The 27,190-nt window shown below is 41.6% G+C and overlaps 1 protein-coding gene across 6 annotated transcripts in view; it reads right to left on the bottom strand.

The window, feature by feature from the left end:
- nav2a (neuron navigator 2a) overlaps positions 1-27,190 on the bottom strand; it is a 106,294-nt gene that overhangs the window by 44,140 nt on the left and 34,964 nt on the right. For 3 of the 6 annotated variants that reach the window (XM_053683388.1, XM_053683387.1, XM_017478794.3), the window contains exons 2-6: positions 19,504-19,621; positions 16,020-16,072; positions 12,641-12,713; positions 2,541-2,736; positions 2,274-2,330 (exon numbers count right to left, since the gene is read on the bottom strand). In XM_053683388.1, the coding sequence (XP_053539363.1) occupies positions 2,274-2,330; positions 2,541-2,736; positions 12,641-12,713; positions 16,020-16,072; positions 19,504-19,621 (497 nt within the window). Of the gene's footprint in view, positions 1-2,273; positions 2,331-2,540; positions 2,737-12,640; positions 12,714-16,019; positions 16,073-19,503; positions 19,622-19,709; positions 19,804-22,929; positions 23,337-27,190 lie in introns of those variants that run through there. The other 3 variants (XM_053683389.1, XM_053683390.1, XM_017478795.3) reach the window with 3 other exon arrangements.

Consider the following 27,190-nt stretch of genomic DNA (forward strand, 5'->3'; position numbering starts at 1 on the left):
AGTCGTGGGTATTGTGAATAGTGGCTGTAGATATCGTAGTGGGTAATATGTATAGTGGCTATAGATTTAGAAGCAGGTATTGTGTATAGTGGCTATAGATATAGTACTGGGTATTGTATATAGTGGCTATAGATATAGTAGTGGGAATTGTCTATAGTGGCTATACATATAGTAGTGGGTATTGTATATAGTGGCTATGGATATAGTAGCAGGTATTGTGTATAGTGGCTATAAATATAGTAGCAGGTATTGTGTATAGTGGCTATAGATATAGAAGTGGGTAATATGTATAGTGGCTATAGATATTTAAGTGGGTAATATGTATAGTGGCTATAGATATAGAAGTGGGTAATATGTATAGTGGCTATAGATATTTAAGTGGGTAATATGTATAGTGGCTATGGATATAGTAGTGGGTAATATGTATAGTGGCTATAGATATAGTAGTGGGTAATATGTATAGTGGCTATAGATATAGAAGTGGGTAATATGTATAGTGACTATAGATATTTAAGTGGGTAATATGTATAGTGGCTATAGATATAGAAGTGGGTAATATGTATAGTGGCTATAGATATAGTAGGGGGTAATATGTATAGTGGCTATAGATATAGAAGTGGGTAATATGTATAGTGGCTATAGATATAGAAGTGGGTAATATGTATAGTGGCTATAGATATAGAAGTGGGTAATATGTATAGTGGCTATAGATTTAGAAGTGGGTAATATGTATAGTGGCTATAGATATAGAAGTGGGTAATATGTATAGTGGCTATAGATATAGAAGTGGGTAATATGTATAGTGGCTATAGATATAGAAGTGGGTAATATGTATAGTGGCTATAGATATAGAAGTGGGTAATATGTATAGTGGCTATAGATATAGAAGTGGGTAATATGTATAGTGGCTATAGATATAGAAGTGGGTAATATGTATAGTGGCTATAGATATAGAAGTGGGTAATATGTATAGTGGCTATAGATATAGAAGTGGGTAATATGTATAGTGGCTATAGATATAGAAGTGGGTAATATGTATAGTGGCTATGGATATAGTAGTGGGTAATATGTATAGTGGCTATAGATATAGAAGTGGGTAATATGTATAGTGGCTATAGATATAGAAGTGGGTAATATGTATAGTGGCTACAGATATAGTTGTGGGTAATATGTATAGTGGTTATAGATATAGTAGTGGGTAATATGTATAGTGGCTATAGATATAGTAGAAGGTATTGTGTACAGTGGCTACAGATATAGTTGTGGGTAATATGTATAGTCACTATAGATATAGATATAGATATTGTGCATTAAGAAGTGCATCTGTGTGACATCATTTTGGCTGCAAAAATCCATGCAAAGTGTAAAACTGCCTCATGTGACGTGTCTCTCACTTGCATGAAAAGGTTGAGATACGTCAGGTGTGAATTGGTCTTTAGTTTAACAATACCTTCTGGGTTGATTTTTGCATAAAACATTAATAAAGTGCCACAGTAAATAAGGTACTACATAAATAAAGCTATCATTATTAATATTATTATAGTAGATTTTAGCGACCAAAAGGAATTGAATTAATCCTGTAATACTCTAAAAATACTTACTTGCAATTATAGCAAAGCTCCACGAATTACTAATACCAATAATATGCCACTATTAATAATATAATCACCAATTTTACTAACGTTAATAATGAAATAATAACATACCTATGTTTGAATAATAAATAATTAGACGAATGTTTAAATAGCAGGGGGTAAACATAAAAGAAGCCAAGTAAATAAGACAGGAATCCATGCGTGCACACACACACACACACACACACACACACACACACACACACACACACACACACACACACACAGTGGGTAAATGTATCTTCACCTCACTCAACTGAACTCGACACATGTCTCCTTGACAGTCCACCTTCAATAGACAGAAGACTACAATAGTTTGGATGTGCTAACTGTTAGCTAGTCAATTAGCGACTGTAGTTAATTATAATCAGTAACTTAGCAAGCTGGTGTGACTGCAGAGACTGTGAAGGCGATTTAGTGTTAGAAGGAAGGAAATTAATAATTTTTCAAACTTATTTGTGGAGCACTAGCAAGGGTTTAACACAGCATGCAGAGGAAGAGAATGATGGGCAAGAGAAGAATGAGGAAGAGGAAAATGGTGGAGAGGAGGATAAGGAAGAGGAGTATGAAGGATTAAAAAGGAGAGCACGAAAGACATAGAGAGAGAGAGAGAGAGAGAGAGAGAGAGAGAGAGCTAACCTAGATGTCTTTTTCTGACCAATGGAAAACTTGAGAAGTTTGCTCTCAGAGGAAGTCCTAGACAAAAAGAAAGAACAGATACAACAGGAAACAGAGAGAGAGAGAGAGAGAGAGAGAGAGAGAGAGAGAGAGAGAGAGAGAGAGAAAGACAGTGATAGACTGAAAACCAGACACATAATGCTGAATATGCTACAACATTCACTCAGTCACACCCATTGTCTCATCTCAGCTCCTTATGAACAGGAAGTGACAGGAACCATGACATACCTGGACTGCATCTCCGCCTGTGCTTGATGGATCTGTGCTGCTGAGGCCTGTGTCCCATGCGAGGAGGCTGTGTGTGTATGTGCAGTGTGTGCGAAGTGTGTTTGTGAGGTGCTCTGCTGCTGTTGCTGCTGCTGTTTGTACCGTGATAAACTAAAAAACAGTCCCAGTATCGCCTTCAGATTCCCATTTCTGATTTCTGCAGAGACAGACAGGGAGAGAAAGACAGAGAGACAGGAAGATAGACAGAGGTAGTCAGACAGACAGAGAGAAAGAGAGAGAGTGATCATCCATTGTAAGATTACGTACATACTGATACACTCATACACACAAACGGTACTAAGACCACACCTCCTTCGCTGAGACTGACAGGTACAAAAAGGACCGGCACTAGTGGGGTGAAAGGTGATTTTATAGGTATAGGTATAATTACAGGAGCCCACAGCCCATGTAAATATCACAATATATATCACCTTTTAATGTGTGTCTCTTTCCTGTCTACACTTAGGACACCATACACTCATTCACTCCACTTACATTACCCCTTGCCTTTACTTATGCTGTGCGACCTAACCCTAGCCAACAAAGTTAGCTAGCTTGTTTTAGCTACTAGGTGTGCTTATGGTAATAGTAGATATGCCAGTTGTCGAGTCTTCTCCTTGGATCTCCACCTTGCCATGCCTCTGTGTCCCAATGATCCCAATAGATATACTTTCTGGAGCTTTGCCCCTGGTAAGGGCTCCCTAGGTGGCAGGTTTGAGGGTCAGGTTCCGGACAAATGGTGGAGGGTGACTATTGTCACAATGGCACGGAATGTGGATGAGGGTTGCAACAGAGGGTGGTCCCAAGTTGCCTTGATTTTCATGCCACTGGACCAACAAGAAACGTGTTGGGGCATTAGTCTCTCCACATTAAAAGATGTCATGCGCAGACGTCCTCCAATAAAGGGGATCACATCTCAAAACATCATGGGTCTAAAGTCCTGTGGCAATCTGGAAGTGGTGATGGAGGCAGAATTGTAAAGTTTATGAGCTCCTAGCCACAACTTGGCAAACAGGCGGTGGGTGTTTGACTCAGTTGCTGAGCCCTTGTACCTGAGGCAGAAGGGCTCTTCGGTAGCTGCATCCATAACTTAGCAGGACTATTTAGGGGGCTAGAAAAGGTGCTCTAACCATAGCTTGTCCCAAACCTCCTATCTAGACTACCATATCCAGAAGGATCACCACTATGTGGTCGTAAAGAAAAACACTTGTATTTTTTAACCTGGAATGTACAGACCTTAATGGACAACAAACTCAGCTGTCGACCTGGAAGGCAAACTGCCATTTTTGCCAGGGAGTTGTGGAAATTTCATATTGATATTGCTCTACTCTCTGAAACACAGTTGGCTGATGAAGGATGGTTGAAAGACGAGAAAGGAGGTTATACCTTTTAGTTGGAAAGGAAAACCAGGCAGTAAGTCTACGAACCACAGTATGGGATTTGCCATTAATAACAACCTCACCAACCACCTTTCCGAACTCCCTATCAGCATCGACGAACATCTAATGACACTTTGCCTAGCACTTGCAAGCAACCAAAGTGCCACAGTCATTAGTGTTCAGCAGAACTTAGGGACACATCCAAAACTGCTGCACAACAATATGTCAGTCACAGTATTCTACAGTGGTGGTGGTGAAACAGAGCCTTTTAGGGTGCCACTGGAGTCAAATAAGGGTGTCATTGCATCTACCCTGTTCTCTGTCTTCACTGCTAACATCCTTTACCTCACTGGTGAGAATTTGCTCCAGGGAGTTAAAATCATGTACAGAAATGTTGAAAATCTCCTAAACATGAGCAGATTCAGGGCAAAAAGTAAGATTACCACAATATCTGTTATGAAATTCCAGTATGCCAATGACGCTTTAGTGTTCCTCTCAGAGGAGGAACTGCAAGGCTTCTTGGATGCCTTTGGAAAGGCATACAAACAACCTAGCCTGGCCCTTAACATTAAAAAGACACAGATCCTCTGTACCTGCCAGTCCTAGTGAAGGATGTGTGGCCTCTGTACCTGTCAGTCTCATTGAAGGATGTATGGCCTCTGTATCTCTCAGTTTCAGTGAAGGATGTGTGACCTATGTCAGTCTCATTGAAGGATGTGTGTCCTCTGTACCTGTCAGTCCTCATGAAGGATGTGTGGCCTCTGTACCTGTCAGTCCCAGTAAAGATTTGTGGCCTCTGTACCAGTCAGTCTCAGTAAAGGATGTGTGGCCTCTGTACCTGTCAGTCTCAGTGAAGGATGTGTGACCTATGTCAGTCCCAGTGAAGAATGTGTGGCCTCTGTACCTGTCAGTCCCAGTGAAGGATGTGTGGCCTCTGTATCTCACAGTCTCAGTGGAGGATGTGTGGCCTCTGTACCTGTCAGTCTCACCGAAGGATGTGTGGCCTCTGTACCTGTCAGTCTCAGTGAAGGATGTGTGGCCTCTGTACCTGTCAGTCTCAGTGAAGGATGTGTGGCCTCTGTACCTGTCAGTCTCAGTGAAGGAAGCGTGGCCTCTGTACCTATCAGTCCCAGTGAAGGATGTGTGACCTATGTTAGTCTCAGTGCAGGATGTGTGACCCATGTCAGTCCCAGTGAAGGATGTGTGGCCTCTGTACCTGTCATTCTCAGTGAAGGACGTGTGACCTCTGTATCTCTCAGTCTCAGTGAAGGATGTGTGACCTATGTCAGTCTCAGTGAAGGATGTGTGGCCTCTGTACCTGTCAGTGCCAGTGAAGGATGTGTGGCCTCTGTACCTGTCAGTCTCAGTGAAGGATGGGTGGCCTCTGTACCTGTCAGTCTCAGTGAAGGATGTATGGCCTCTGTACCTGTCAGTGCCAGTGAAGGATGTGTGGCCTCTGTACCTGTCAGTCTCAGTGAAGGACGTGTGACCTCTGTATCTCTCAGTCTCAGTGAAGGATATGTGGCCTCTGTACCTGTCAGTCCCGTAAAGGATGTGTGGCCTCTGTACCTGTCAATCTCAGTGAAGGATGTGTGGCCTCTGTACCTGTCAGTCTCAGTGAAGGATGTGTGGCCTCTGTACCTGTCAGTCTCAGTGAAAGATGTGTGACCTATGTCAGTCCCAGTGAAGGATGTGTGGCCTCTGTACCTGTCAGTGCCAGTGAAGGATGTGTCGCTTCTGTACCTGTCAGTGCCAGTGAAGGATGTGTGGCCTCTCTACCTGTCAGTCTCAGTGAAGGATGTGTGGCCTCTGTACCTGTCAGTCTCAGTGAAGGATGTGTGGCCTCTGTACCTGTCAGTCTCAGTGAAGGATGTGTGGCCTCTGTACCTGTCAGTCTCAGTGAAGGATGTGTGACCTCTGTACCTGTCAGTCTCAGTGAAGGATGTGTGACCTCTGTACCTGTCAGTCTCAGTGAAGGATGTGTGACCTATGTTAATCTCAGTGAAGGATGTGTGACCTATGTCAGTCCCAGTGAAGGATGTGTGGACTCTGTACCTGTCAGTCCCAGTGAAGGATGTGTGGACTCTGTACCTGTCAGTCTCAGTGAAGGATGTGTGACCTATGTTAGTCTCAGTGAAGGATGTGTGATCTATGTCAGTCTCAGTGAAGGATGTATGGCCTCTGTACCTGTCAGTGCCAGTGAAGGATGTGTGGCCTCTGTACCTGTCAGTCTCAGTGAAGGACGTGTGACCTCTGTATCTCTCAGTCTCAGTGAAGGATATGTGGCCTCTGTACCTGTCAGTCCCGTAAAGGATGTGTGGCCTCTGTACCTGTCAATCTCAGTGAAGGATGTGTGGCCTCTGTACCTGTCAGTCTCAGTGAAGGATGTGTGGCCTCTGTACCTGTCAGTCTCAGTGAAAGATGTGTGACCTATGTCAGTCTCAGTGAAGGAAGCGTGGCCTCTGTACCTATCAGTCCCAGTGAAGGATGTGTGACCTATGTTAGTCTCAGTGCAGGATGTGTGACCCATGTCAGTCCCAGTGAAGGATGTGTGGCCTCTGTACCTGTCATTCTCAGTGAAGGACGTGTGACCTCTGTATCTCTCAGTCTCAGTGAAGGATGTGTGACCCATGTCAGTCTCAGTGAAGGATGTGTGGCCTCTGTACCTGTCAGTGCCAGTGAAGGATGTGTGGCCTCTGTACCTGTCAGTCTCAGTGAAGGATGGGTGGCCTCTGTACCTGTCAGTCTCAGTGAAGGATGTATGGCCTCTGTACCTGTCAGTGCCAGTGAAGGATGTGTGGCCTCTGTACCTGTCAGTCTCAGTGAAGGACGTGTGACCTCTGTATCTCTCAGTCTCAGTGAAGGATATGTGGCCTCTGTACCTGTCAGTCCCGTAAAGGATGTGTGGCCTCTGTACCTGTCAATCTCAGTGAAGGATGTGTGGCCTCTGTACCTGTCAGTCTCAGTGAAGGATGTGTGGCCTCTGTACCTGTCAGTCTCAGTGAAAGATGTGTGACCTATGTCAGTCCCAGTGAAGGATGTGTGGCCTCTGTACCTGTCAGTGCCAGTGAAGGATGTGTCGCTTCTGTACCTGTCAGTGCCAGTGAAGGATGTGTGGCCTCTCTACCTGTCAGTCTCAGTGAAGGATGTGTGGCCTCTGTACCTGTCAGTCTCAGTGAAGGATGTGTGGCCTCTGTACCTGTCAGTCTCAGTGAAGGATGTGTGGCCTCTGTACCTGTCAGTCTCAGTGAAGGATGTGTGACCTCTGTACCTGTCAGTCTCAGTGAAGGATGTGTGACCTCTGTACCTGTCAGTCTCAGTGAAGGATGTGTGACCTCTGTACCTGTCAGTCTCAGTGAAGGATGTGTGACCTATGTTAATCTCAGTGAAGGATGTGTGACCTATGTCAGTCCCAGTGAAGGATGTGTGGCCTCTGTACCTGTCAGTCCCAGTGAAGGATGTGTGGACTCTGTACCTGTCAGTCTCAGTGAAGGATGTGTGACCTATGTTAGTCTCAGTGAAGGATGTGTGATCTATGTCAGTCTCAGTGAAGGATGTGTGGCCTCTGTACCTGTCAGTGTCAGTGAAGGATGTATGGCCTCCGTATCTCTCAGTCTCAGTGAAGGATATGTGGCCTCTGTACCTGTCAGTCCCGTAAAGGATGTGTGGCCTCTGTACCTGTCAGTCTCAGTGAAGGATGTGTGGCCTCTGTACCTGTCAGTGCCAGTGAAGGATGTGTGGCCTCTGTACCTGTCAGTCTCAGTGAAGGATGTGTGGCCTCTGTACCTGTCAGTGCCAGTGAAGGATGTGTGGCCTCTCTACCTGTCAGTCTCAGTGAAGAACGTATGGCCTCCGTATCTCTCAGTCTCCATGAAGGAAGGATGTGTGACCTATTTCAGTCTCAGTGAATTATGTGTGTCCTCTGTACCTGACAGTCCTAGTGAAGGATGTGTGGCCTCTGTACCTGTCAGTCTCATTGAAGGCTGTATGGCCTCTGTATCTCTCAGTTTCAGGGAAGGATGTGTGACCTATGTCAGTCTCATTGAAGGATGTGTGTCCTCTGTACCTGTCAGTCCTCGTGAAGGATGTGTGGCCTCTGTACCTGTCAGACCCAGTAAAGATTTGTGGCCTCTGTACCAGTCAGTCTCAGTAAAGGATGTGTGGCCTCTGTACCTGTCAGTCTCAGTGAAGGATGTGTGACCTATGTCAGTCCCAGTGAAGAATGTGTGGCCTCTGTACCTGTCAGTCCCTCTGTACCTGTCAGTCTCATACAACTTGTGCATAACACACACACACACACCTAACAATAACAGTTACACTCTGGTAACCTAACAAGGCACAATATTTGATTGAATTACTTATCAAATAAATATTAAATAAATTAAATATAAAACTAATTAAATAAAACATTAAATGAACAGGAAATAAAAAATCTCCTAGATATCACAGGCATTTATGTAGCTAATCAAAATAAAGAAAAAAGAAAAGAAATAATACAAAAAAAATATTAAACATACTTAACAAATGAATGAAATTATGAATCACTTGGCCTAGCCTACCCCAGATTGCTGTGGAGGAAGAGAATGTTACTGATTGAGTGCGGTCCCAGGCTTGTGCATCTCTCTTCCAAGATCCGCCCACATACCCTAAATGTCCTCTCTGATGGCGCACAAGATGCAGGGATACTCAATATGAAACATGCGAGTTTTGAGAGCGCAGGAAAGCATTCTCCGTTGAACTTACACCATTCAAGCACATTGTTGGACTTGCCTTGCTTTGTTTTTGTGTAAATAGCCGCTTTAATTTTCTTCTCAACTTCATTTGTTGACTCCATTCTTGTTACGCGCCAAATACCGGGACCTGCGCTACAATTTTTGACTGCCCATTCCCACCCACAGCAAAGGTAAAACCACCCACTCCCGTGAGATTTGTGTTGGGTCCCACAGGACCCGCGGGATCGAAATAACAATGCAGCCCTCTAGTACAGAGGCCACACCTCCTTCACTGAGACTGAAAGGTACAGTGACCATGTCTCCTTCACTTGAACTGACAGGTACAGAGAATACACCTCCTTCACTGAGACTGACAGGTACACAGGCCACACCTTGTTCACAGACTAAGCTTAGGGTTATATTTGACAGGCGAATACACATACAGTCATGTGAAAAAAATAAGTATGGAAATTGTTGGCTTTATTTCACAAATTTGACAAGTAAACTTTTTCTTTTCTTTGAAATTAGCTTTTTCAATCATTTATTCAACAGAAATATGAATGGATGTGATATTCTTCTGTGGAAAAAGTAAGTGCATCATTGGCCTTTGAAGCTAGTATTGCCCCCATTAGCAGAAATAACTTGTTGTGCATAATTGTGCACAAGTCTTACTGGAATTTTTGACCACTCTTCATGTAATATTCTTTCAGTTTCAAGATGTTTGATGGTTTTCTTGCATGTACTGCCCATTTCACATCTCCCCCACAACATTTCAATGTGAATCAAATCTAGGCTTTGACTAGGCCATTCCAAAAACCCTCTATTTCTTCTTTTTTTTTCACAAATCCTTGGTGGATTTGCTCGTGTGCTTAGGATCATTATCCTGTTGAAAGGTCCACTTTCGGTTCAACTTCAACCTTCGGACAGATGGCCTCACATTATCTTCAAGCACTCTTTGATATGATGGAGAATTCACAGTTGAATCAATGAATGCAAGCTGTCCAGTCCCTGAGGCAGCGAAGCAACCCCAAACCATAACATTTCCACCACTGTGCTTCACAGTTGGTATGAGGTGCTTCTCCTGAAAAGCTGTCTTTGGTCTGCACCAAACATGTCTGCTGTTATTGTGGCGAAACAACTCTATCTTTGATTCATCTGTCCAGAGCATATTATTCCAAAAGGCCCGGTCTTTGCCTGTATGCTCATTGACAAACTGTAGTCTTGCAAAGGCTTTTTCCTGGCACGCCTGCCATGCAGGTCAAATTTGTCCAATCTCTTTTTGATTGTATAAGCATGCACTTTGACACCAACAGTTGTAAGACTTACTAGCAGATCCTGTGATTAAATTTTGGGGTCCTTGGGGACTTCGTTTTGCATCAAACAGTTTGCTTTTGGGATGAATTTGCTGAGATGGCTGGTCCTGGCCTAATTGGCAGTCATTTGAAACCTGCGCCATTTGTAGATGATTTTCCTTACAGTGGAATGATGTATTTCAAAGAATTTGGAGATCTTTTTAAATCCCTTGCCAGACTCATAGGCATCCACAACCTTTTTTTTCTGAAGGCCTTACAGAACCCTTTTATCTGTATGATGACACCACACACCTCAATAACAAAGGGAACACCAGACACTAGATATGAGAGGGATATGAATAAGACAGGTTCCACCTGCACTCCCTGAGCAGGTTCTAATCACTGGCACCCGATCTTCAACACCTGATTCTAATTTTATTTATTTGAAGGTGTGATAAATGTAGGGGTGTACTTACTTTTCTCCACGTGACTGATCTGTTTTTTTGTTCATTTAAATTGTGAAATTACTACAAAATGTTAATTTTATGTGGCATTTGATAACCACCTTGATTAATAGGCACTGTTTCAAAGAGGATCAAATGTTTGCTTATCCAAATATGTCAAAAAAGCCAACAATTTCCATGGGGTGTACTTATTTTTTCACATGACTGTATGTATGTGGATGCATGAGCTTTGTAAATGGCACACCTTTCATGTTTTGGATATACATAGTTAATGTGCTAAGATGCATGCAGCAGCCATCTTGTGTAACCCTGGACTAACTGGCATGGCCTCTGGGTTCCCTTTCAAAGGGAACGAGACGTTGCGTTAACACTATGGGAGCGCCTCTCGCGCACGACTGGCATCTGAAGCTTGTGTAAAATCATGCCTATTTATAGGCCTGCCATGATCAGTTGACGTGGCAATTAAGCGCGTTGCGTGATATAAATATGGAGCTTGTGAACCGCGCCATGAGCCTTTATTATCTTCAGCGAAAGACTGCATATCAGTTGTTTGTGTAAAGAAACAAAAAGACGCTTCATTTCCTCGCTATCTTTTCTCAAAATCTCAGAACTTTTCTATCCTTTTAGTGTGTTACAGCTTGTTCCTGTTTCATCACGGGGAATAGTGCATACTTTCTGGGTGAAGTGTTTAGGGGTATAGCATGCGATGGCAGCCTCGAGAGGCTGTGCATGGTAATGCCAACATTAGGCAGCTCAGCTCGCGACTTGCGATCCTCTCAGAAGCCGAAGCGAGTTGGGTTTCGGAGCCTCGCGGGTCTGGGCTGGCCGCTACCGAGGCAGCTAGCCGTCTCAGGTTTAGGGGATCTCTTATGGATCCGGAAGAAGAGCCGGAGACGAGCGCTGCTCTATCTCTTGCTCTGTCTTCCAGTTCCAGGTGGATTTTGGAGCTTGCGTTGCGATTCATCCTTCCGCTATGGAAAGCCAAAAGGGAAAAAAAAACATATACACACACAAAAATAATAGTAATAATTCCTCTCTGACTCAGAGGAGCCAGAAGCCAAAACTGAAAGCAGCATATAAAGAGCTGCTTGAAGTGATTACTAAGGTTTGATGAGCATTTTTCTCCCCAGTGAAAGTAAATCCCTCACACTGCAGAACGATCTGCAGGCCGCGCATACCTTCCTGGGACCTTTCTGTGGTACTGGAAGGTCTGTCAGGGGCCCCATTGGAGCGCTTAGAGTCAGCCTCTGAGAAGCTTCTGACTCTAAAGGTAGCTCTTCTGTTGACTCTGACATCTCTCAAGCGAGTAGGAGATCTATAAGCTTTCTCTGTTGCCCCTTCCTGCCTTGACTTTACCCCTTTATTAGCTAAGGCCTTCCTGTGTCCTATGCTGGATTATATTCCTAAAGTGCCTACATCAGCTGCCCACCCTGTGGTGTTGCAGGCTTTCTGCCCTCCTCCATTCCCCACACCGGAACAAGAGAGAATGCACCTGCTGTGTCCAGTAAGGGCTCTCTGTACTTACGTCCACCGCTCCGGCCAGCGGCGTAAGTCGGAGCAGCTGCTGGTCTACTTTGGCGGCAACAGCAGAGGTGATGCTGTGTCAAGGCAGCGCATCTCTAATTGGATAGTGGAAGCAATCTCTATGGCTTATGAGGCGCGCGGTCTCGCTACGCCTCTGGGCATAAGGGCTCATTCCACTAGGGCGGTCACCGCCGCGAAGGGGTATCCTTACAGGATGTGTATGCTGCTGCAGGGTGGTCTATGCTACACACATTCATTCATTATTACAGCCTGGATATTCATTCCACCCCGGGCTCGAGTGTCTTGCAGTGACCCTCGGGCTTGGGTCTTTTTGAACAGGCCGTACCCTCGGTATGACGGAGTGGGTATTCTCGTTCCCATAGTGTTATGCTACACGCAATGTCAAAGTTCCCTTTGAAAGGGAACGTCATCATGGCAGCAACGATCATGGCAGGCCTATAAATAGGCATGATTTTACACAAGCTTCAGATGCCAGTCGCGTGTGAGAGGCGCTCCCCATAGTATTATGCTAAATGCAACGTCTTGTTCCCTTCTCAGGGAATAGGGTGACATGCATAACCCCGACGTATAGAGAGACTCAAAGGTGGTTACAATGTATTATATTGCCTTGATGATCCTGAAAGAATTGTGTGTGTGTTTGTGTTTGTGTTGGTCAACATAGTTTCTTACCTTCAGCTGAGAGTCCCTGTATGTTCACACCTTTTGCTGCCAGAAAAGCCAGACACGTATCGATATTTTCAATCTGGAGAGAGGAACAAGTTGGGAAATGTTCAGATGAGGTCAGATTTAGAAGAAAATTCTGAAAATTCAAAGCAAAATCACACACACATACACATTTGTCTGACATTATTATTTATGCAGCTAATTCATGCTATGCTATACCCAAATCTAACCCTAACTTTAACATCAATTATTTAAAAAATGGGGAAAAGAGAAATGTCCCCGCAAGGTCAATATTGTCAGATATTCCAATCCTTGTGGGGACATTTGGTCACCCCCTAAGATATAAAAACACACCCATAATGTATGTTTGTCTGTTTAATAATGAGAGTATATGTCTTGTATATGTCAAGCTGTTAAAGAAACCCTCTGCTGCTAGGAGATGAATCAATCAAGTAACAAAAACTGCTGGAAATTGGAATTCAAATTGAAAACCACTTCATCAGTGCATGATTCACTCTTTAATCTGAAAATATTTACATAATAATAAGTTTAATAAAATATATATTTTTATACTAACCAATATATTAAACAATATTTTTATATAACCAAGTCACCTTTAACTAAAAGCATCAACCCAACAATGTTGGAATAGAATTCTTAGTTTGAGCTCATCACTAAGAAGCAGAAGAACAAAAAGAAGAAGAAATGCAAGGAATGAGACACCAACACACCCTAACAAGTATTGGGTGACAGTTGTTGCCAAGGGTCAAAGGTCACACCAAGGAATTTTGGGACAGGAATGCACATCATGCACTATGAATAAAAATAACTCTCTAAATTAAAACAAATTTGTCGGCATGCTTAGTGCATTCACCCATACACCCAGCCATACACTGAGATAGCCATGGCAGGACCTTGATTTTGTGGTCAGTGAACCATTTTTGTTGATTTTGATGTATGTTTTGGATCATCGTCCTGCTGGAAGATCCAACCACGGCCCATTTGAAGCTTTCTGGCAGAGGCAGTCAGGTTTTCATTTAATATCTGTTGATATTTGATAGAGTCCAAGATGCCATGTATCCTAACAAAATGTCCAGGTCCTCTGGCAGAAAAACAGCCCCAAAACATTAAAGATCCTCCTCCATATTTAACCGTGGGCATGAGGGACTTTTCCATACGGCTACCTCTCTGTGTGCTCCAAAACCACCTCTGTGTTTATTACCAAAAAGCTCTGTTTTGGTTTCATCTGCCCATAGACCCCGATCCCAGTTGAAGTTCCAGTAGTGTCTGCACACTGAAGACGCTCGAGTTTGTTTTTGGATGAGAGTAGAGCTTTTTCCTGAAACCCTTCCAAACAACTTGTGTTGATGTAGGAGACTTCAGATTGTAGTTTTGGAGACTTTCTGACCCCAAGACGTAACTAACTTCTGCAGTTCTCCAGCTGTGATCCTTGGAGATTTTTTGTCCGCTCGAACCGTCCTCTTCACAGTGTGTTGAGACGATATAGACACACCTCCAATTCCAGGTTGATTCATAACATTTCCAGTTGACTGGAACTTCTTAATTATTGCCCTGATTTTGGAAATGGGCGTTTTCAATGTTTGTGCTATTTTCTTATAGCCACACCCCATTGTGTGAAGCTCAACAACCTTTCTGTGTATATGTGTGTATGGTATGAACACATGTGTCATGTGAATTCTACACACCCTACAGAGATTCCTTTGGTCTCAATCATGAAATTTTCCCCCATCTGTTACATCCCTGCAGCTATTAGATTATTATTAGTAGTAGTAGAAGTAGTAGCAGTAGTAGCAATAGCCTTACTCTTTAATGCTTACAGTAGCCTTACAAGAACTCTGTCTTCTTGTGTTCTGAGTTTGGTCATTTCATCTTTAAGCACCATTTCACCAATCCAACAAGATGTTTATTTAACTTTTATGGAAGGAGTCTCCAGTGTCAGCACTTTGTAACTTTAAAGCTGTAACTTAGTTTTCCTTCACGGAAGAGTCTTCGGGAAGGCTCCAGGTTTCTCGCTAAGGTGAATCTTAGTAAATTGAAGGGAGAGAAAAAAAAGAGAGGCTTTTGAGGGAACAACTGTTTATAACTGCTATAACATAAATGAGAATGGGAACTTGGTTTGCATTGTGGTAATAGAGGAAGAAAACACTTTGGGAATCAATATCTGGGAGGTAACACATCCTTGATTATTATATCCTATAACATCATGCTCCGTCATGTTTTAGTCCTTACTTCTCTCTCTCTCTCTCTCTCTCTCTCTCACACACACACACACACACGCACAGAGCCCATGTATGCATGTGTGTTTCAGTATTTAATGTCCTAATAAAGCTCAATTTCATTCACCAAAGCGATTTTACTCTGAACACAAACAATGAGCCCATTAGAGTAACAGGTGTGTGCACCTGCCTACAGTGCTGCATCACTGGTTCTGTGCGTGTTCTTCCTTTCTTTCTTTCTTTCTTTTGATGTTATGCCACTGCTCTTTGTGCCGGTCTTCTCAGACTCTCTGTGGTTTTGTATCAGTCAGTTTGTACCAGTCGTTAAACTCCTCTGTTCTATCAACCACACTTGATGCACATGATGTATATTTGTGATGAAAGGAACAATAGCTCCTGATGTAAGCTCAAAACAAAAGGCTATAAACCATATACATGATGAATTGACGGGATAGAGCTTAGTTTGAAGTAGATACTGAGTCTCATGGAGGAATGGGTGAATAAACGATGCTGCTGTAGACGAGAGCTGTCCACTACAGTGATATCACAAACCACACACAGCTAACTGTGAGCATGCCTCCTGACGTTAAACTTTCTAACACTTTTTAACCATTAATTGTTAGGAACAAATTTAATGTTATGGAATGTCTGGGAGACAAGTTAGTTCCTGTTCTCACTTACATTTACATTTATTCACTTAGCAGACAATTTTATCCAAAGCGACTTACAAATGAGAAAGATACAAGCAAAACTTATGTTATAGCAGCTATAAACAGTCCTTCCTTCACCCACCTCTCTCTTTTTTCTTTGTCTATTAATAAGACACAGCTTGTCACGTTACAGAGAACTCTTTTGTCCTAGCGGAAAACCTACAGACCGTTACACCGCAGTGACACTGGAGACTCCTTCCATAAATGTTAAATAAACAGATAACTCCACCTCCTCAATATGTTTATTGATATCTAAGGTACATTTTTAAATAACGGCACATGTTTGGACATTTTATAACTTAGTTTTGTAACCAGTCGTCTTTCTTTCTATCTGTCTCTCTACTCTAGAAGTCTCTGTCTTTCTGTCCTTCCCTCTCTCTGTAACTGTAACACACTCAGTGAATAGTGAAAGTGAAATGAAAGCGTGAACGCACTCACCATCTGCGAGTGGCTCTTTGGGCAGCCGTTAATGTCCTCGATCTTTTCATTGGCTGCAGAAAGAGAGAAGTTAAATGGTTTAAGTCCACAAACTCCAAAAGAGTGTCAGAGTGTGTGTGTGTGTGTGTGTGTGTGTGTCCATGTGTGTGTTAGTGGGCCCAACCCCCTACGAGCAGCTGAGAGAAGGCCATACACACCGCCAGCTGATTCCACACTACCATGTACACTGAGGGAGGAGGCAGATGAGTAAGCATAGTGTGTGTGTGTGTGTGTGTGTGTGTGTGTGTGTGTGTGTGTGTGTGTGTGTGTGTGTGTGTGTGTGTGTGTGTGTATGTATGTGTGTGTGATCTGTTAAAAATACAATATCATACATATGCTATATTAGAGACCTAGCTAGATAAAGGAGTATCCACTATACACTATATATAAAATTCTATTTTTGAAAGTTTAAATAACAAAGTCTTTGAGTCTATATGTAACACACCGTGATGAGTTTAAACCCTGGTGATGCCACAAGGGAGCTACTCTGGCCATACTCTGTAGGTGGGAGGGGCATAATCTCTCCCCCCTGTCAGTCTCAGTGACACTAGCCAATTGTAGGGGTACGTGAGCTCATGTACATGAAAGGGGGGTGGGTAGCGGATAACGCTCTCCCCCAAGTGTGTCACGCTACCTTGTGATGCTGCATGAGCGATAAGATGAGTCTCGGAGGGAGCACGTGGTTGGTAGCTGTCGTATGATAAGGTGCCTGGTGGGTGGGAATTGGTAGGTGACCAAATTTGGTAGAAACAATGGGTGGGAAATTATGTTGTTAGCGAGAAGTGCATTCTAGTGACGTGACAGAGTGTCAAGACTGATTAACTGAATTTGAAATAAATATATTCATTTATCAAAGCTAGCTAATTCAATTCAATTTTATTTGTATAGCGTTTTTACAATAGACATTGTCTCAAAGCAGCTTTACAGAAACATATAAACGGTATACAGATATTACATGTGCAAAATTATCCCAATTGAGCGAGCCGGTGGTGACGGTAGCAAGGAAAAATTCCCCAAGATGTTAAGAGGAAGAAACCTTGAGAGGAATGTTTGAAGATAAACTCAGTGAGCTAACCTAGCTAATGACTGTGAAATATTAATATTAATAATATTAACTTGTCTCGATATGGGTGTTGCAGGAAAACCAAAGCGTGCCTCAGCATTTTCTTTCTCTCTCTATACTGTTTACATTTTACATCACAAACAACCTGAAATTTTATTTTGCTTGTAATTTTGTGACCACAAGTGACCCCAGGATGCCAAGTGGAGAGTGACATCATCAGCTGTCTAGCTCTTTAATATGGAATTCTACACCATATATAAAGCACTCACACACACTCACACACAAACACACACATGATAAGCTGCCAAAATTGGTTCATACATAACTGACTAAATAAGTAGAGCAAGATGTGTCAGTAATAATAACAAAACACTCAAGATTAATCCTTTGGCATTACAAGTAGGGTTTTTTCCTTCGCCCAATTAAAATGTAGTGGAAAATGCTTAAAGTCTTTAATGTAATGTAAAGCAAGCCATAAATGGGAAATTATCTCGGTTAGGAATTACCTAGAGCTCCATTTACACCTGGTATTATTATGCATCTGGATCACACGTGGTCAACAGGGTTTTATACGTCTTGACCAATTCACTTGAGCCACATTCTGAGTGGTCAGGGACAAACATGGTCACGTTGTAGTGTAAATGTTAATGCATTTCAGACAACATCAACAGACCACCTAGACATCCGTCTTGCCAGGTTCACAGTTTTCACACAGGATTGAGCTCCTTCTGAAAAGCCCAGACAGGCTGTTGTGTCTTCCGGGATTTTCTGAAGTAGCTCTATTACTTAAAACTTAGGGCTGACCACAGAGTAGGATATTTAGACCAGATTTAAAAAATGAAACTTGATCTTCATGGCTTAATGAAAATTGTCTCTACAATAATGTGAGATAAAAACAAATAAATCCTGGATCACATGACATCGCTATGCTGGATCACATCACTATCCTAGCTCACATGACATAATTATTCTGAATCACATCACTACCCTGGATCACATGACATCACTATGTGGATCATGACATCACTACCCTGGATCACATGACATCACTATTCTGGATCACATGACATCACTATTCTGGATCACATGACATCACTATTCTGGATCACATGACATCGCTATGCTGGATCGCATGACTATCCTAGATCACATGACATCACTATGTGGCTCATGACATCACTACCCTGGATCACATGACATCACTATGTGGATCATGACATCACTACCCTGGATCACATGACATCACTATTCTGGATCACATGACATCACTATTCTGGATCACATGACATCACTATTCTGGATCACATGACATCGCTATGCTGGATCGCATGACTATCCTAGATCACATGACATCACTATGTGGCTCATGACATCACTACCCTGGATCACAACATCACTACCCTGGATCACAACAGGATCACGTGACATCAATACCCTGGATAACATCACTACAGTAGATAGCAGGAGGTCCTCACAAAGTAAAACCAGCGTGTGTGTGTGTGTGTGTGTGTGTGTGTGTGAGTGGCTCAAATTACAGCAGCAATAGTGAAGTGTTTTGTTTCCCATCTTCTCCAGAATAAAAGAGAAAAATGAAAGCAAAGTTGCTCAATTTTTTCCAGCGAGAGAGAGCTATCAAATAATCACATACTTATCTACAGAGTGTGTGTGTGTGTGTGTGTGTGTGTGTGAGTTTCTCTGATGTCCATTTTATCAACAGACAGACAGACAGACAGAGAGACATAGTCTATTCTTGGTGCAGTAAAGTGCAGGCGTGTTGGTGGGAGTGATGAAATGATAGATGGATGGATAGATGGAAAGACAGACGGGTGGACAGAGCAGCTGATGGCGGGTGTGTACCAAGAACAAATGATAAAAATCTGACTCCGTGCTTTTAAAGCAGCTTTTCCTTATGGGATCAAAAAGTCTGTCTGGCTATTGGAACAGCAATCTGTCTGTCTGTCTGTCTGTCTGTCCTCCCTGTCACACTTTCACTCCGTCCACCAGAAAGACTAGCTGTGTTGATATGATCTGTTCGTCTGTTATTTATTATTAACAATCCACATTAATACTGATATAAAAGGGAAAGAGTTCAGCAAGTACAGATCCAGTTGTCACTTGTAATAACCTAATAATAAACCTAATAATCGAGGCGCAGTTATAACGTTATGACTGAGACTCAGTAGAGTGTAAAATTACAAACTACACAACATTTTATTACTTATATTTCCACTATCGAGGAGTCCAAAACAAGCACACTTCGTCTTCATAGTAGACTGAGGGTCTGAAATAGTTTCCAAACCTCAACTGAATCAATGGAAAAGTTTTTCGTTTGTTTGTTTGTTTACTTTATATACAATAAATGAATAAAAAATAGATCCATACCGACGACTTGGATGATTTCAGCCAAAAGCACTCCATCAGAAACATCTTGCTGCAGATCTTGAATCAGCTGCTTGTGTCCTGATTTTGCCAAATAGTGATTCGCCCAGTCCGTGTAGATCTGACAGAGAGAACAAGAAACTTTTAGTGATCCAAATCTCCACAAATGTGCAATCACAATTAAAAACGATGTTTTGCTTTTGATTTACAGCATCAGAAATGAGTGCTTAAAGACGGGAACCAGAGTGAGCTGAGCGTTTGTCCTTTTGTTAGGCGCAGTATTCAAATGCCGGCCATTGTGCCCTATTCAGTGCACTCTGGGCAGAATGGTGGGGGGGTGGATTAAGGGAATGAATAATGTGAAAGGCCCTGTGTTGAATCAGTGTGTTTAAAAAAAGCTTCTACCCAGGCATCTTATTACATCCAATGACATCATCACCAAACTCCGTATCTGATACTTACACATTCGCAATCAAAAGTGTTTTCAAAAATTCACGGACAATAAATAGTATAATAAAGAAAGCACTTATAGACGCTTTTAAAGTGGCAGTTTTAATACAGGACATTTCAGGCATTAAAGCAACTCTGCATAGTAGATCTCATTTAAATAAATACTTTAAACAAAGTTTTTTTTTATTAATTACATGAGAGAAAAGTTTTTCTTTAGCTATTAGAAATTATAAAAGATTTCCAAAGATTTATTGTTTTCTGAATGCTCCAACATTTTCACACACACACACACACACACACACACACACACACACACACACACACACACACACACACACACATACAGACTGTTTTTAGTGAACAAAGCTACAGAGGTATGTTTTTACTTAGTGGAATAAGTCAGGGGTTTTTAATGATAGGAAACAACAGGTGCACACACACACACACACACACACACACACACACACACTCACACACACACACACACACACAGTGCTGCAGCATCATGTACAATTTGAAACACAAACAGCAGGGATTTCCCCCGCTTAAATGATACAAAGCACTGTCTCTATGACTCATTTACCCAGCATGCTTAGTAACCCAAACAATAAATTACCCAATCATTGAAGAAAGACGAGTTTGTAACGAAAGTGCTTATAAACGTTTGATAACCTAACCCTAACCTAAATACCATAATATATATATACCCTAATCTAAATACCATAATAAAAATATATATATGGGGGATATATATATATATATATATATATATATATATATATATATATATATATATATCCATCCATCCATCTTCTACCACTTACTCCTTCTTCAGGGTCGCGGGGGAACCTGGAGTCTATCCCAGGGAGCATCGGCACAAGGCGAGGTACACCCTGGACAGGGTGCCAATCCATCGCAGGGCACAATCACATACACACCCATTCATACACTATGGACACTTAAGACACACCAATCAGCCTACCATGCATGTCTTTGAACTGGGGGATGAATCCTGAGTACTCGGAGGAAGTACATGGAGAACATGCAAACTCCTCACACACATGGCCCCGGCGGGAATCGAACCCTGGAGGTGTGAGGCGAACATATATATATATACCGTAATCTAAATACCCAAACTTAAATACCATAATATATACAGGATTTCACAAAAGTGAGTACACCCCTTACATTTCTGTAAATATTTGATTATATCTTTTCATGTGACAACACTGAAGAAATGACACTTTGCTACAATGTAAAGTAGTGAGTGTACAGCTTGTGTAACAGTGTAAATCTGCTGTCCCCTCAAAATAACTCAACACACAGCCATTAATGTCTAAACCGCTGGCAACAAAAGTGAGTACACCCCTAAGTGAAAATGTCCAAATTGGGCCCAATTAGCCATTTTCCCTCCCCGGTGTCATGTGACTTGTTAGTGCTACAAGGTCTGAGGTGTGAATGGGGAGCAGGTGTGTTAAATTTGGTGTCATCGCTCTCACACTCCCTCATACTGGTCACTGGAAGTTCAACATGGCACCTCGTGGCAAAGAACTCTCTGAGCATCTGAAAAAAAGAATTGTTGCTCTACATAAAGATGGCCTAGGCTATAAGAAGATTGCCAAGACCCTGACACTGAGCTGCAGGATGGTGGCCAAGACCATACAGGTTCCACTCAGAACAGGCCTCGACATGGTCGACCAAAGAAGTTTTGTGCACGTGCTCAGCGTCATATCCAGAGGTTTTCCGGATTAGGAAAACTATTAGGAAACTTGCCAGCTATTTCTGCACACACACACATAGACACACCTGTAAGTAAAACACACACGCAGACACACACACACACACACACACACACACACACACACACACACACACACTATGGATCAGTGAGCTGTCAGCAGAACCTCTTTGCTTTTATCTCCTGAAAATTTTGAGGTTGAGCAACCTCAAAGGAATTTCTGAAAAAGCTCCTATGCTAACTTCACTCTAATTACAGAGCTAATGCAGTGAGTCAAAAACAGTGGCCCTCCACTACACACACACACACACACACACACACACACACACACACACACACACACACACACACACACACACACACACACACAGAGGCTCAATAACAGCAGCATAATGTGAACAGCTAATTAAAAGTAATCACATGAAGTTGTACAGAGGTAATGCAAAGGTCAACGAGGAACAGTAAACGTTTGAGTTTCAATAAACTAACAAATATCAGTAATTCAACTCTTAAAATACGTTAAATCTGAATAAAAGGATTTTGCTTTCGTCTCTAAATGAGACGAACATCATGTTTCTAGCTTAGTATTTATGCTTTAAAATGCTGAAAAAACAATGAAATTTAAAATAATAATAATAATAATAATAATAATAATAATAATAATAATAATAATAATAATAATAATTTGTTAAATATATTTATACCACAGCACGATCGAATTGTCAAATCATGTCATAGGTTTGTATTATGTACATTATCATTTCCATAATTTACATAGATACTGGACGTTCGGTCTTACCGTTGCTTTCGCCGAGTTGGTACCGCTCAAACTATACAAAAAACTATAAATTCAATAAAAGTATTTTTTTTAAAGAAAAGAAAAAGCTATATCTTCCTACCTACAGACATAGTGATATACCTCAGGTCTCTATTTAAATGACCATATTCTGAGGTTAATGACAAACAGTACGTTGTTTATTCCCCCTGAATTCTCTTTAAGAAAGGACGCAACAATCAATATAAATAAACAGTCATTATTATTCCTCTCTACAGACAGGCCAGTGTACCCTTTAAAACAGCTGAAAGGATCAGCTACTAATTTTGTCAACTCATGCATATCAAACATACATAATAAAGTTATATAAATACACCAAATTCAGCAATCCTGCTGATGGTGTACCTCAAGGCTCTATGCTAATCCCCCTACACTTGTTTCTGACCTCTGTTTAGCTCAAGCTCACCGTTTTATAATGATCACAGAACGTCCTGCTGTTGTTTCTTTCCGGTATACGTAAATCCATGATGCATCCGCAGGTTTAGTTAGACAAGCTGTGCGAAGAATCCACATACACACGAATAAATACACACACATCCTTCAGTGAAATCCTCGGCCAGGGTCGATTAGCCACAACAACTCAGCAGACGAGGTGTCAGGGATAAGTTTAGCCTCCGTGCGCAATATATCTTTCTCTCCACAACTCTATTTCAAAGTGCCAAGAGACCTTGACTGTCATTTAATCGTCATCCTGTCCATGCTGTGTATTTACCTAGAGATCTCCTCAGCTTCGTTTTTGACTGTGTTTCCCCTGTATTGCTCTGTAAGTCATGTGTGTTTGATCCTGGCTCCACCTCCGAACCACCAGACTCACACACACTCAAACATACAGACAAGTACACACACCTGGTTAGGACTGACATCACACTGGAGTGTTACCATATAACACTTACATGGAGAGAGCGAGAGAAAGAGAGAAGAAATCAGAAGTCTCACACACACACACACACACACACACACACACACACACACACACACACACACACACAGAGCAAAACAAAAGCTTCAAGCTGTGCGTGTCTACAGATTTGTTAGTAAAATGTCAAATCTAAGCTAAAGCTGGGGTATACCATCCCCCCTCACAATACACCAACAGTGAGGAACGTCTGAATGAATGCATTTCACATCATGATTTCTGCTGAGTCATGTGTGTGGTCAAGAAACAGTTTTTTCTAGCCATCATATATAGTTTAAATGACTTTGTGTCTCTAAAGAGCCCTTTCCTCATAACAAAGCTAAACATGCCCCAGTCCAGAAATACCATCGGTGATATAAGCAGAACTACGGCACATCCTCCTCAACGATAGTCACGATAATAACGTTTTTGTCTTAGTTGTGTCTGTTCTAGGATCGTTCCACCTGTCTACTGTGTTTGAATCAGGTTATACCGAGTCGAAAACAAACATTTCATTTCCTTATTCAGACATATCCTGTATCGTGACGTTGGCGTTCCTGCCAGTCTTGAACCGTGTCTGCTCGAGGAAACCCGAATGCCTTGCATATAAGCATACGCTCTATAATCTACTCGTAAATGTTAAACCAGTGAATAAACCGTGTCAATTTATGTTAGCGTGCATAGTAGCAACGATAATTATAGCGCGAAACAAGCAGCTTGAAGTCATAAAAGTATAAATCATTAGTATCAATGAGGGACAATTTATTATGACAAATATAACGGATTGAGATTTTATTGCTACACAGTGCGATCACGATCTATAGGAATATGTGAACAAGGATTCATGACGGGGTCATAGTTAAAGGCTAGCAATAAATTTACCCAAATATGCCAAAACAATGAAAAAATGTATTAAAAAACTCATATAAAGCATATCGGTAATGAATATTTCCTGAAGTTTGAATAACGTAAAGTTTCGTAGGAATGGAATTGGTTCAATGATATTGATATTGATATCACCTGACTTCAGGTGTTTCTTATGTTAGTTTTCTTGCTAGACATTGATAGCTAAGTTAGTTAAGATTAACCAAAACTCCTTGGTAACTTAGTAGCTAGCTAATAGCAGTTATCGAAGTTAGCATGCTAACATCGGTGCGGCAGCTAACGTGAACATTACGGGAAAACCGGTTAGTACATATCGATCTTATTCAAACAGCACTGTGTTTGAGGTTAGCATGAGTGAAATATGTTGGCTTACTGTACTGTGGCATACAGGGCAATTGAGTGAGCGTTTGATACAATGCTACGCTACGTTATGCTTGCTCCTTAACGTCAACGTTGAATGTGTATGTTTTTACGGTGAGTCTGGATTGTATCCACACGTGCCTACAGTCAGGTTAGCCCTCCTGTAAGGTTCACTATTTAGCAACATTTGGTGTAACAGTAATCCAGGCTCTTAGCGAAGCTGATGATTGACATTGAAACACCTCTCACGCTGGCACTGCACTAGCATTTGCACGCTAACTGAGGCCTCCATTCACACATTAGACACGGACATGCAAATGAAGGTCCATCTGTCCATTTCTGTCCAAGTGACCTCACAAAAAACAAAAAACATGCAACTACACAACTAGAGTATTGACTCGGTATTGTAAACTAGTGTGTACTGATAATGTTCAATAACACACACACACACACAAACACACACACATAAGTAAACAGCAACCTCATCGCCTCATCACTAGACTAGTGGATCTGGAGTCTATCCCGGGAACATTGGACAGACACACATTCACACATAATTTAGCATAGCCAATCCAATGTTTTTGTACAGTGGGAGGAAACCAGAGACTCCAGAGGAAACCCACACAGACACGGGAGAACGTGTAAAACTCCACACGGACAACAACACAAGCTGAAGATTGAACCCTGGACCCTGGAGCTGCGCCACCATGCACGTAGAGTATTGCGATTGGCTTCTTTTTGCTCTGCGCTCTCATCGCGTCTCTTTCGTCATTTTTATTCTCCTTTTCTCCCTTTGTTTTCAGTCCTTTTTCTTCATACACTCTTTCTACTCTACCTTCTTTATCCCCCACTCCTTCCGTCCTTTCTCTTTTCTCGAGCTATAGTGGACGATTAAGGAAATGAACACCGCTGTTATGTCACAACCTGAATATGAACACAGGATTAGTTTTCAGGATTTACAGCATCATGATAATATCGTAAGTATCGTAAAAAGTGACAAATGCTGACGTTGATCTGGTGAAGAGCACATTTTGGTGCTGACTTTTTTTCCAAGAACACAACTTCAGATGACACGAAAGAAAACGCAAACTGCGCCTAGCTCTGAACGGAACCTTATTTGAAACGTGTTCGTGATAAACCCTACACTATAATATGATATACTGGCACAATCATAACGAAATGTTGTATCCATTCAATAACCAGAACCATAATAATAATAATTATTATTATTATTATAATAATAAAACCTACAGTAAACATTAACATTAAATACCAAAAATGATTTTATATATATATATATATATATATATATATATATATATATATATATATATATATATATATATATATATATATATATATATATTAAGTACCAAAAATGATTTATATAAATATATAATACAATATATTTACCAGCTTCATGCTGATATTGTTCTGCTCCCATTGCCACAGAATCACAGTGCTCATCTTCATCAGCACACACACACACACACAAAACCTTAAATATAATCAAACCTTAAACCTTATACCTTATTTTAACTGCATTTGTATAGTTGAAAATCAGTGTGAAGATCAAATTAAGTAATAATCCACTATCACAGTCCCGCAGTGTGTGTGTGAGTGTGTGTGTGTGTGTGTGTGTGTGTGTGTGTGTGTGCGTGCGTGTGTGTGTGTGTGTGTGTGGCCTTTTGTGTTTTTGCCCCCAACAGCCTGGAAACAGGGACCCATCTGCCCCCCCGCCCCGCACACACACACACACACACACACACACACACACACACACACACACACACACACACACACACACACAACTGCCCCCCCAGAGCAGATGATAGGGTCTGTGAAAACAAAAGACGCGGGCGGGCACACACACACACACAGTCTTAATTATTCTTACTTGTACATGTACATTAACGTTTTGATGTTTAATCATCAGATGTATGTTATGTCTTTAAAAAATATATACAATATATGTAAAATGAGAGTTCTTTTTAATTTTAGTGTTTCAATAGAAAATCTCTGCTGGATAAAACTATGATACTTTGCATGACTCTAGTTGTGGATCCTAGTTCCCTTGTTTTGTGTTAACCAGACAAGCATTCAGGTCCATAAATAATCGGACATTCTTTCATTGGCTGAACGGTGTTGGGATTAGAGCACTTTTTAAATGTGATCCCCCCACCCAGAGTCCCTTGTTCGTCCTGAGCAGTTAAACTGCCCGCTGTTCTTCAGAGAAATCCTCCAGGTCCTGCACATTCTTTACTCTTCCAGCATAGTCTGCATATTTGAGCCCTTTCCATCAGCAGCTATATGATGTTGAGATCCATCTTTTCACACTGAGGATGACTGAGGGACTCGTATACCACTAGTACAAAAGGTGCAAACGTTCACTGATGCTCAAGAAGGCAACATGATACATTAAGAGATAGGGGGGTGTAAAATTTTGAACAGGATGATCAGTGTAAATTGTTATTAGTTTGTTTAAAGATCTTTTTTTTTCATTTAGTACTGCACTTCAGAAGCTACA

Source organism: Ictalurus punctatus, chromosome 10 (assembly GCF_001660625.3).
Source record: "Ictalurus punctatus breed USDA103 chromosome 10, Coco_2.0, whole genome shotgun sequence".
NCBI classification, from domain to species: domain Eukaryota; kingdom Metazoa; phylum Chordata; class Actinopteri; order Siluriformes; family Ictaluridae; genus Ictalurus; species Ictalurus punctatus.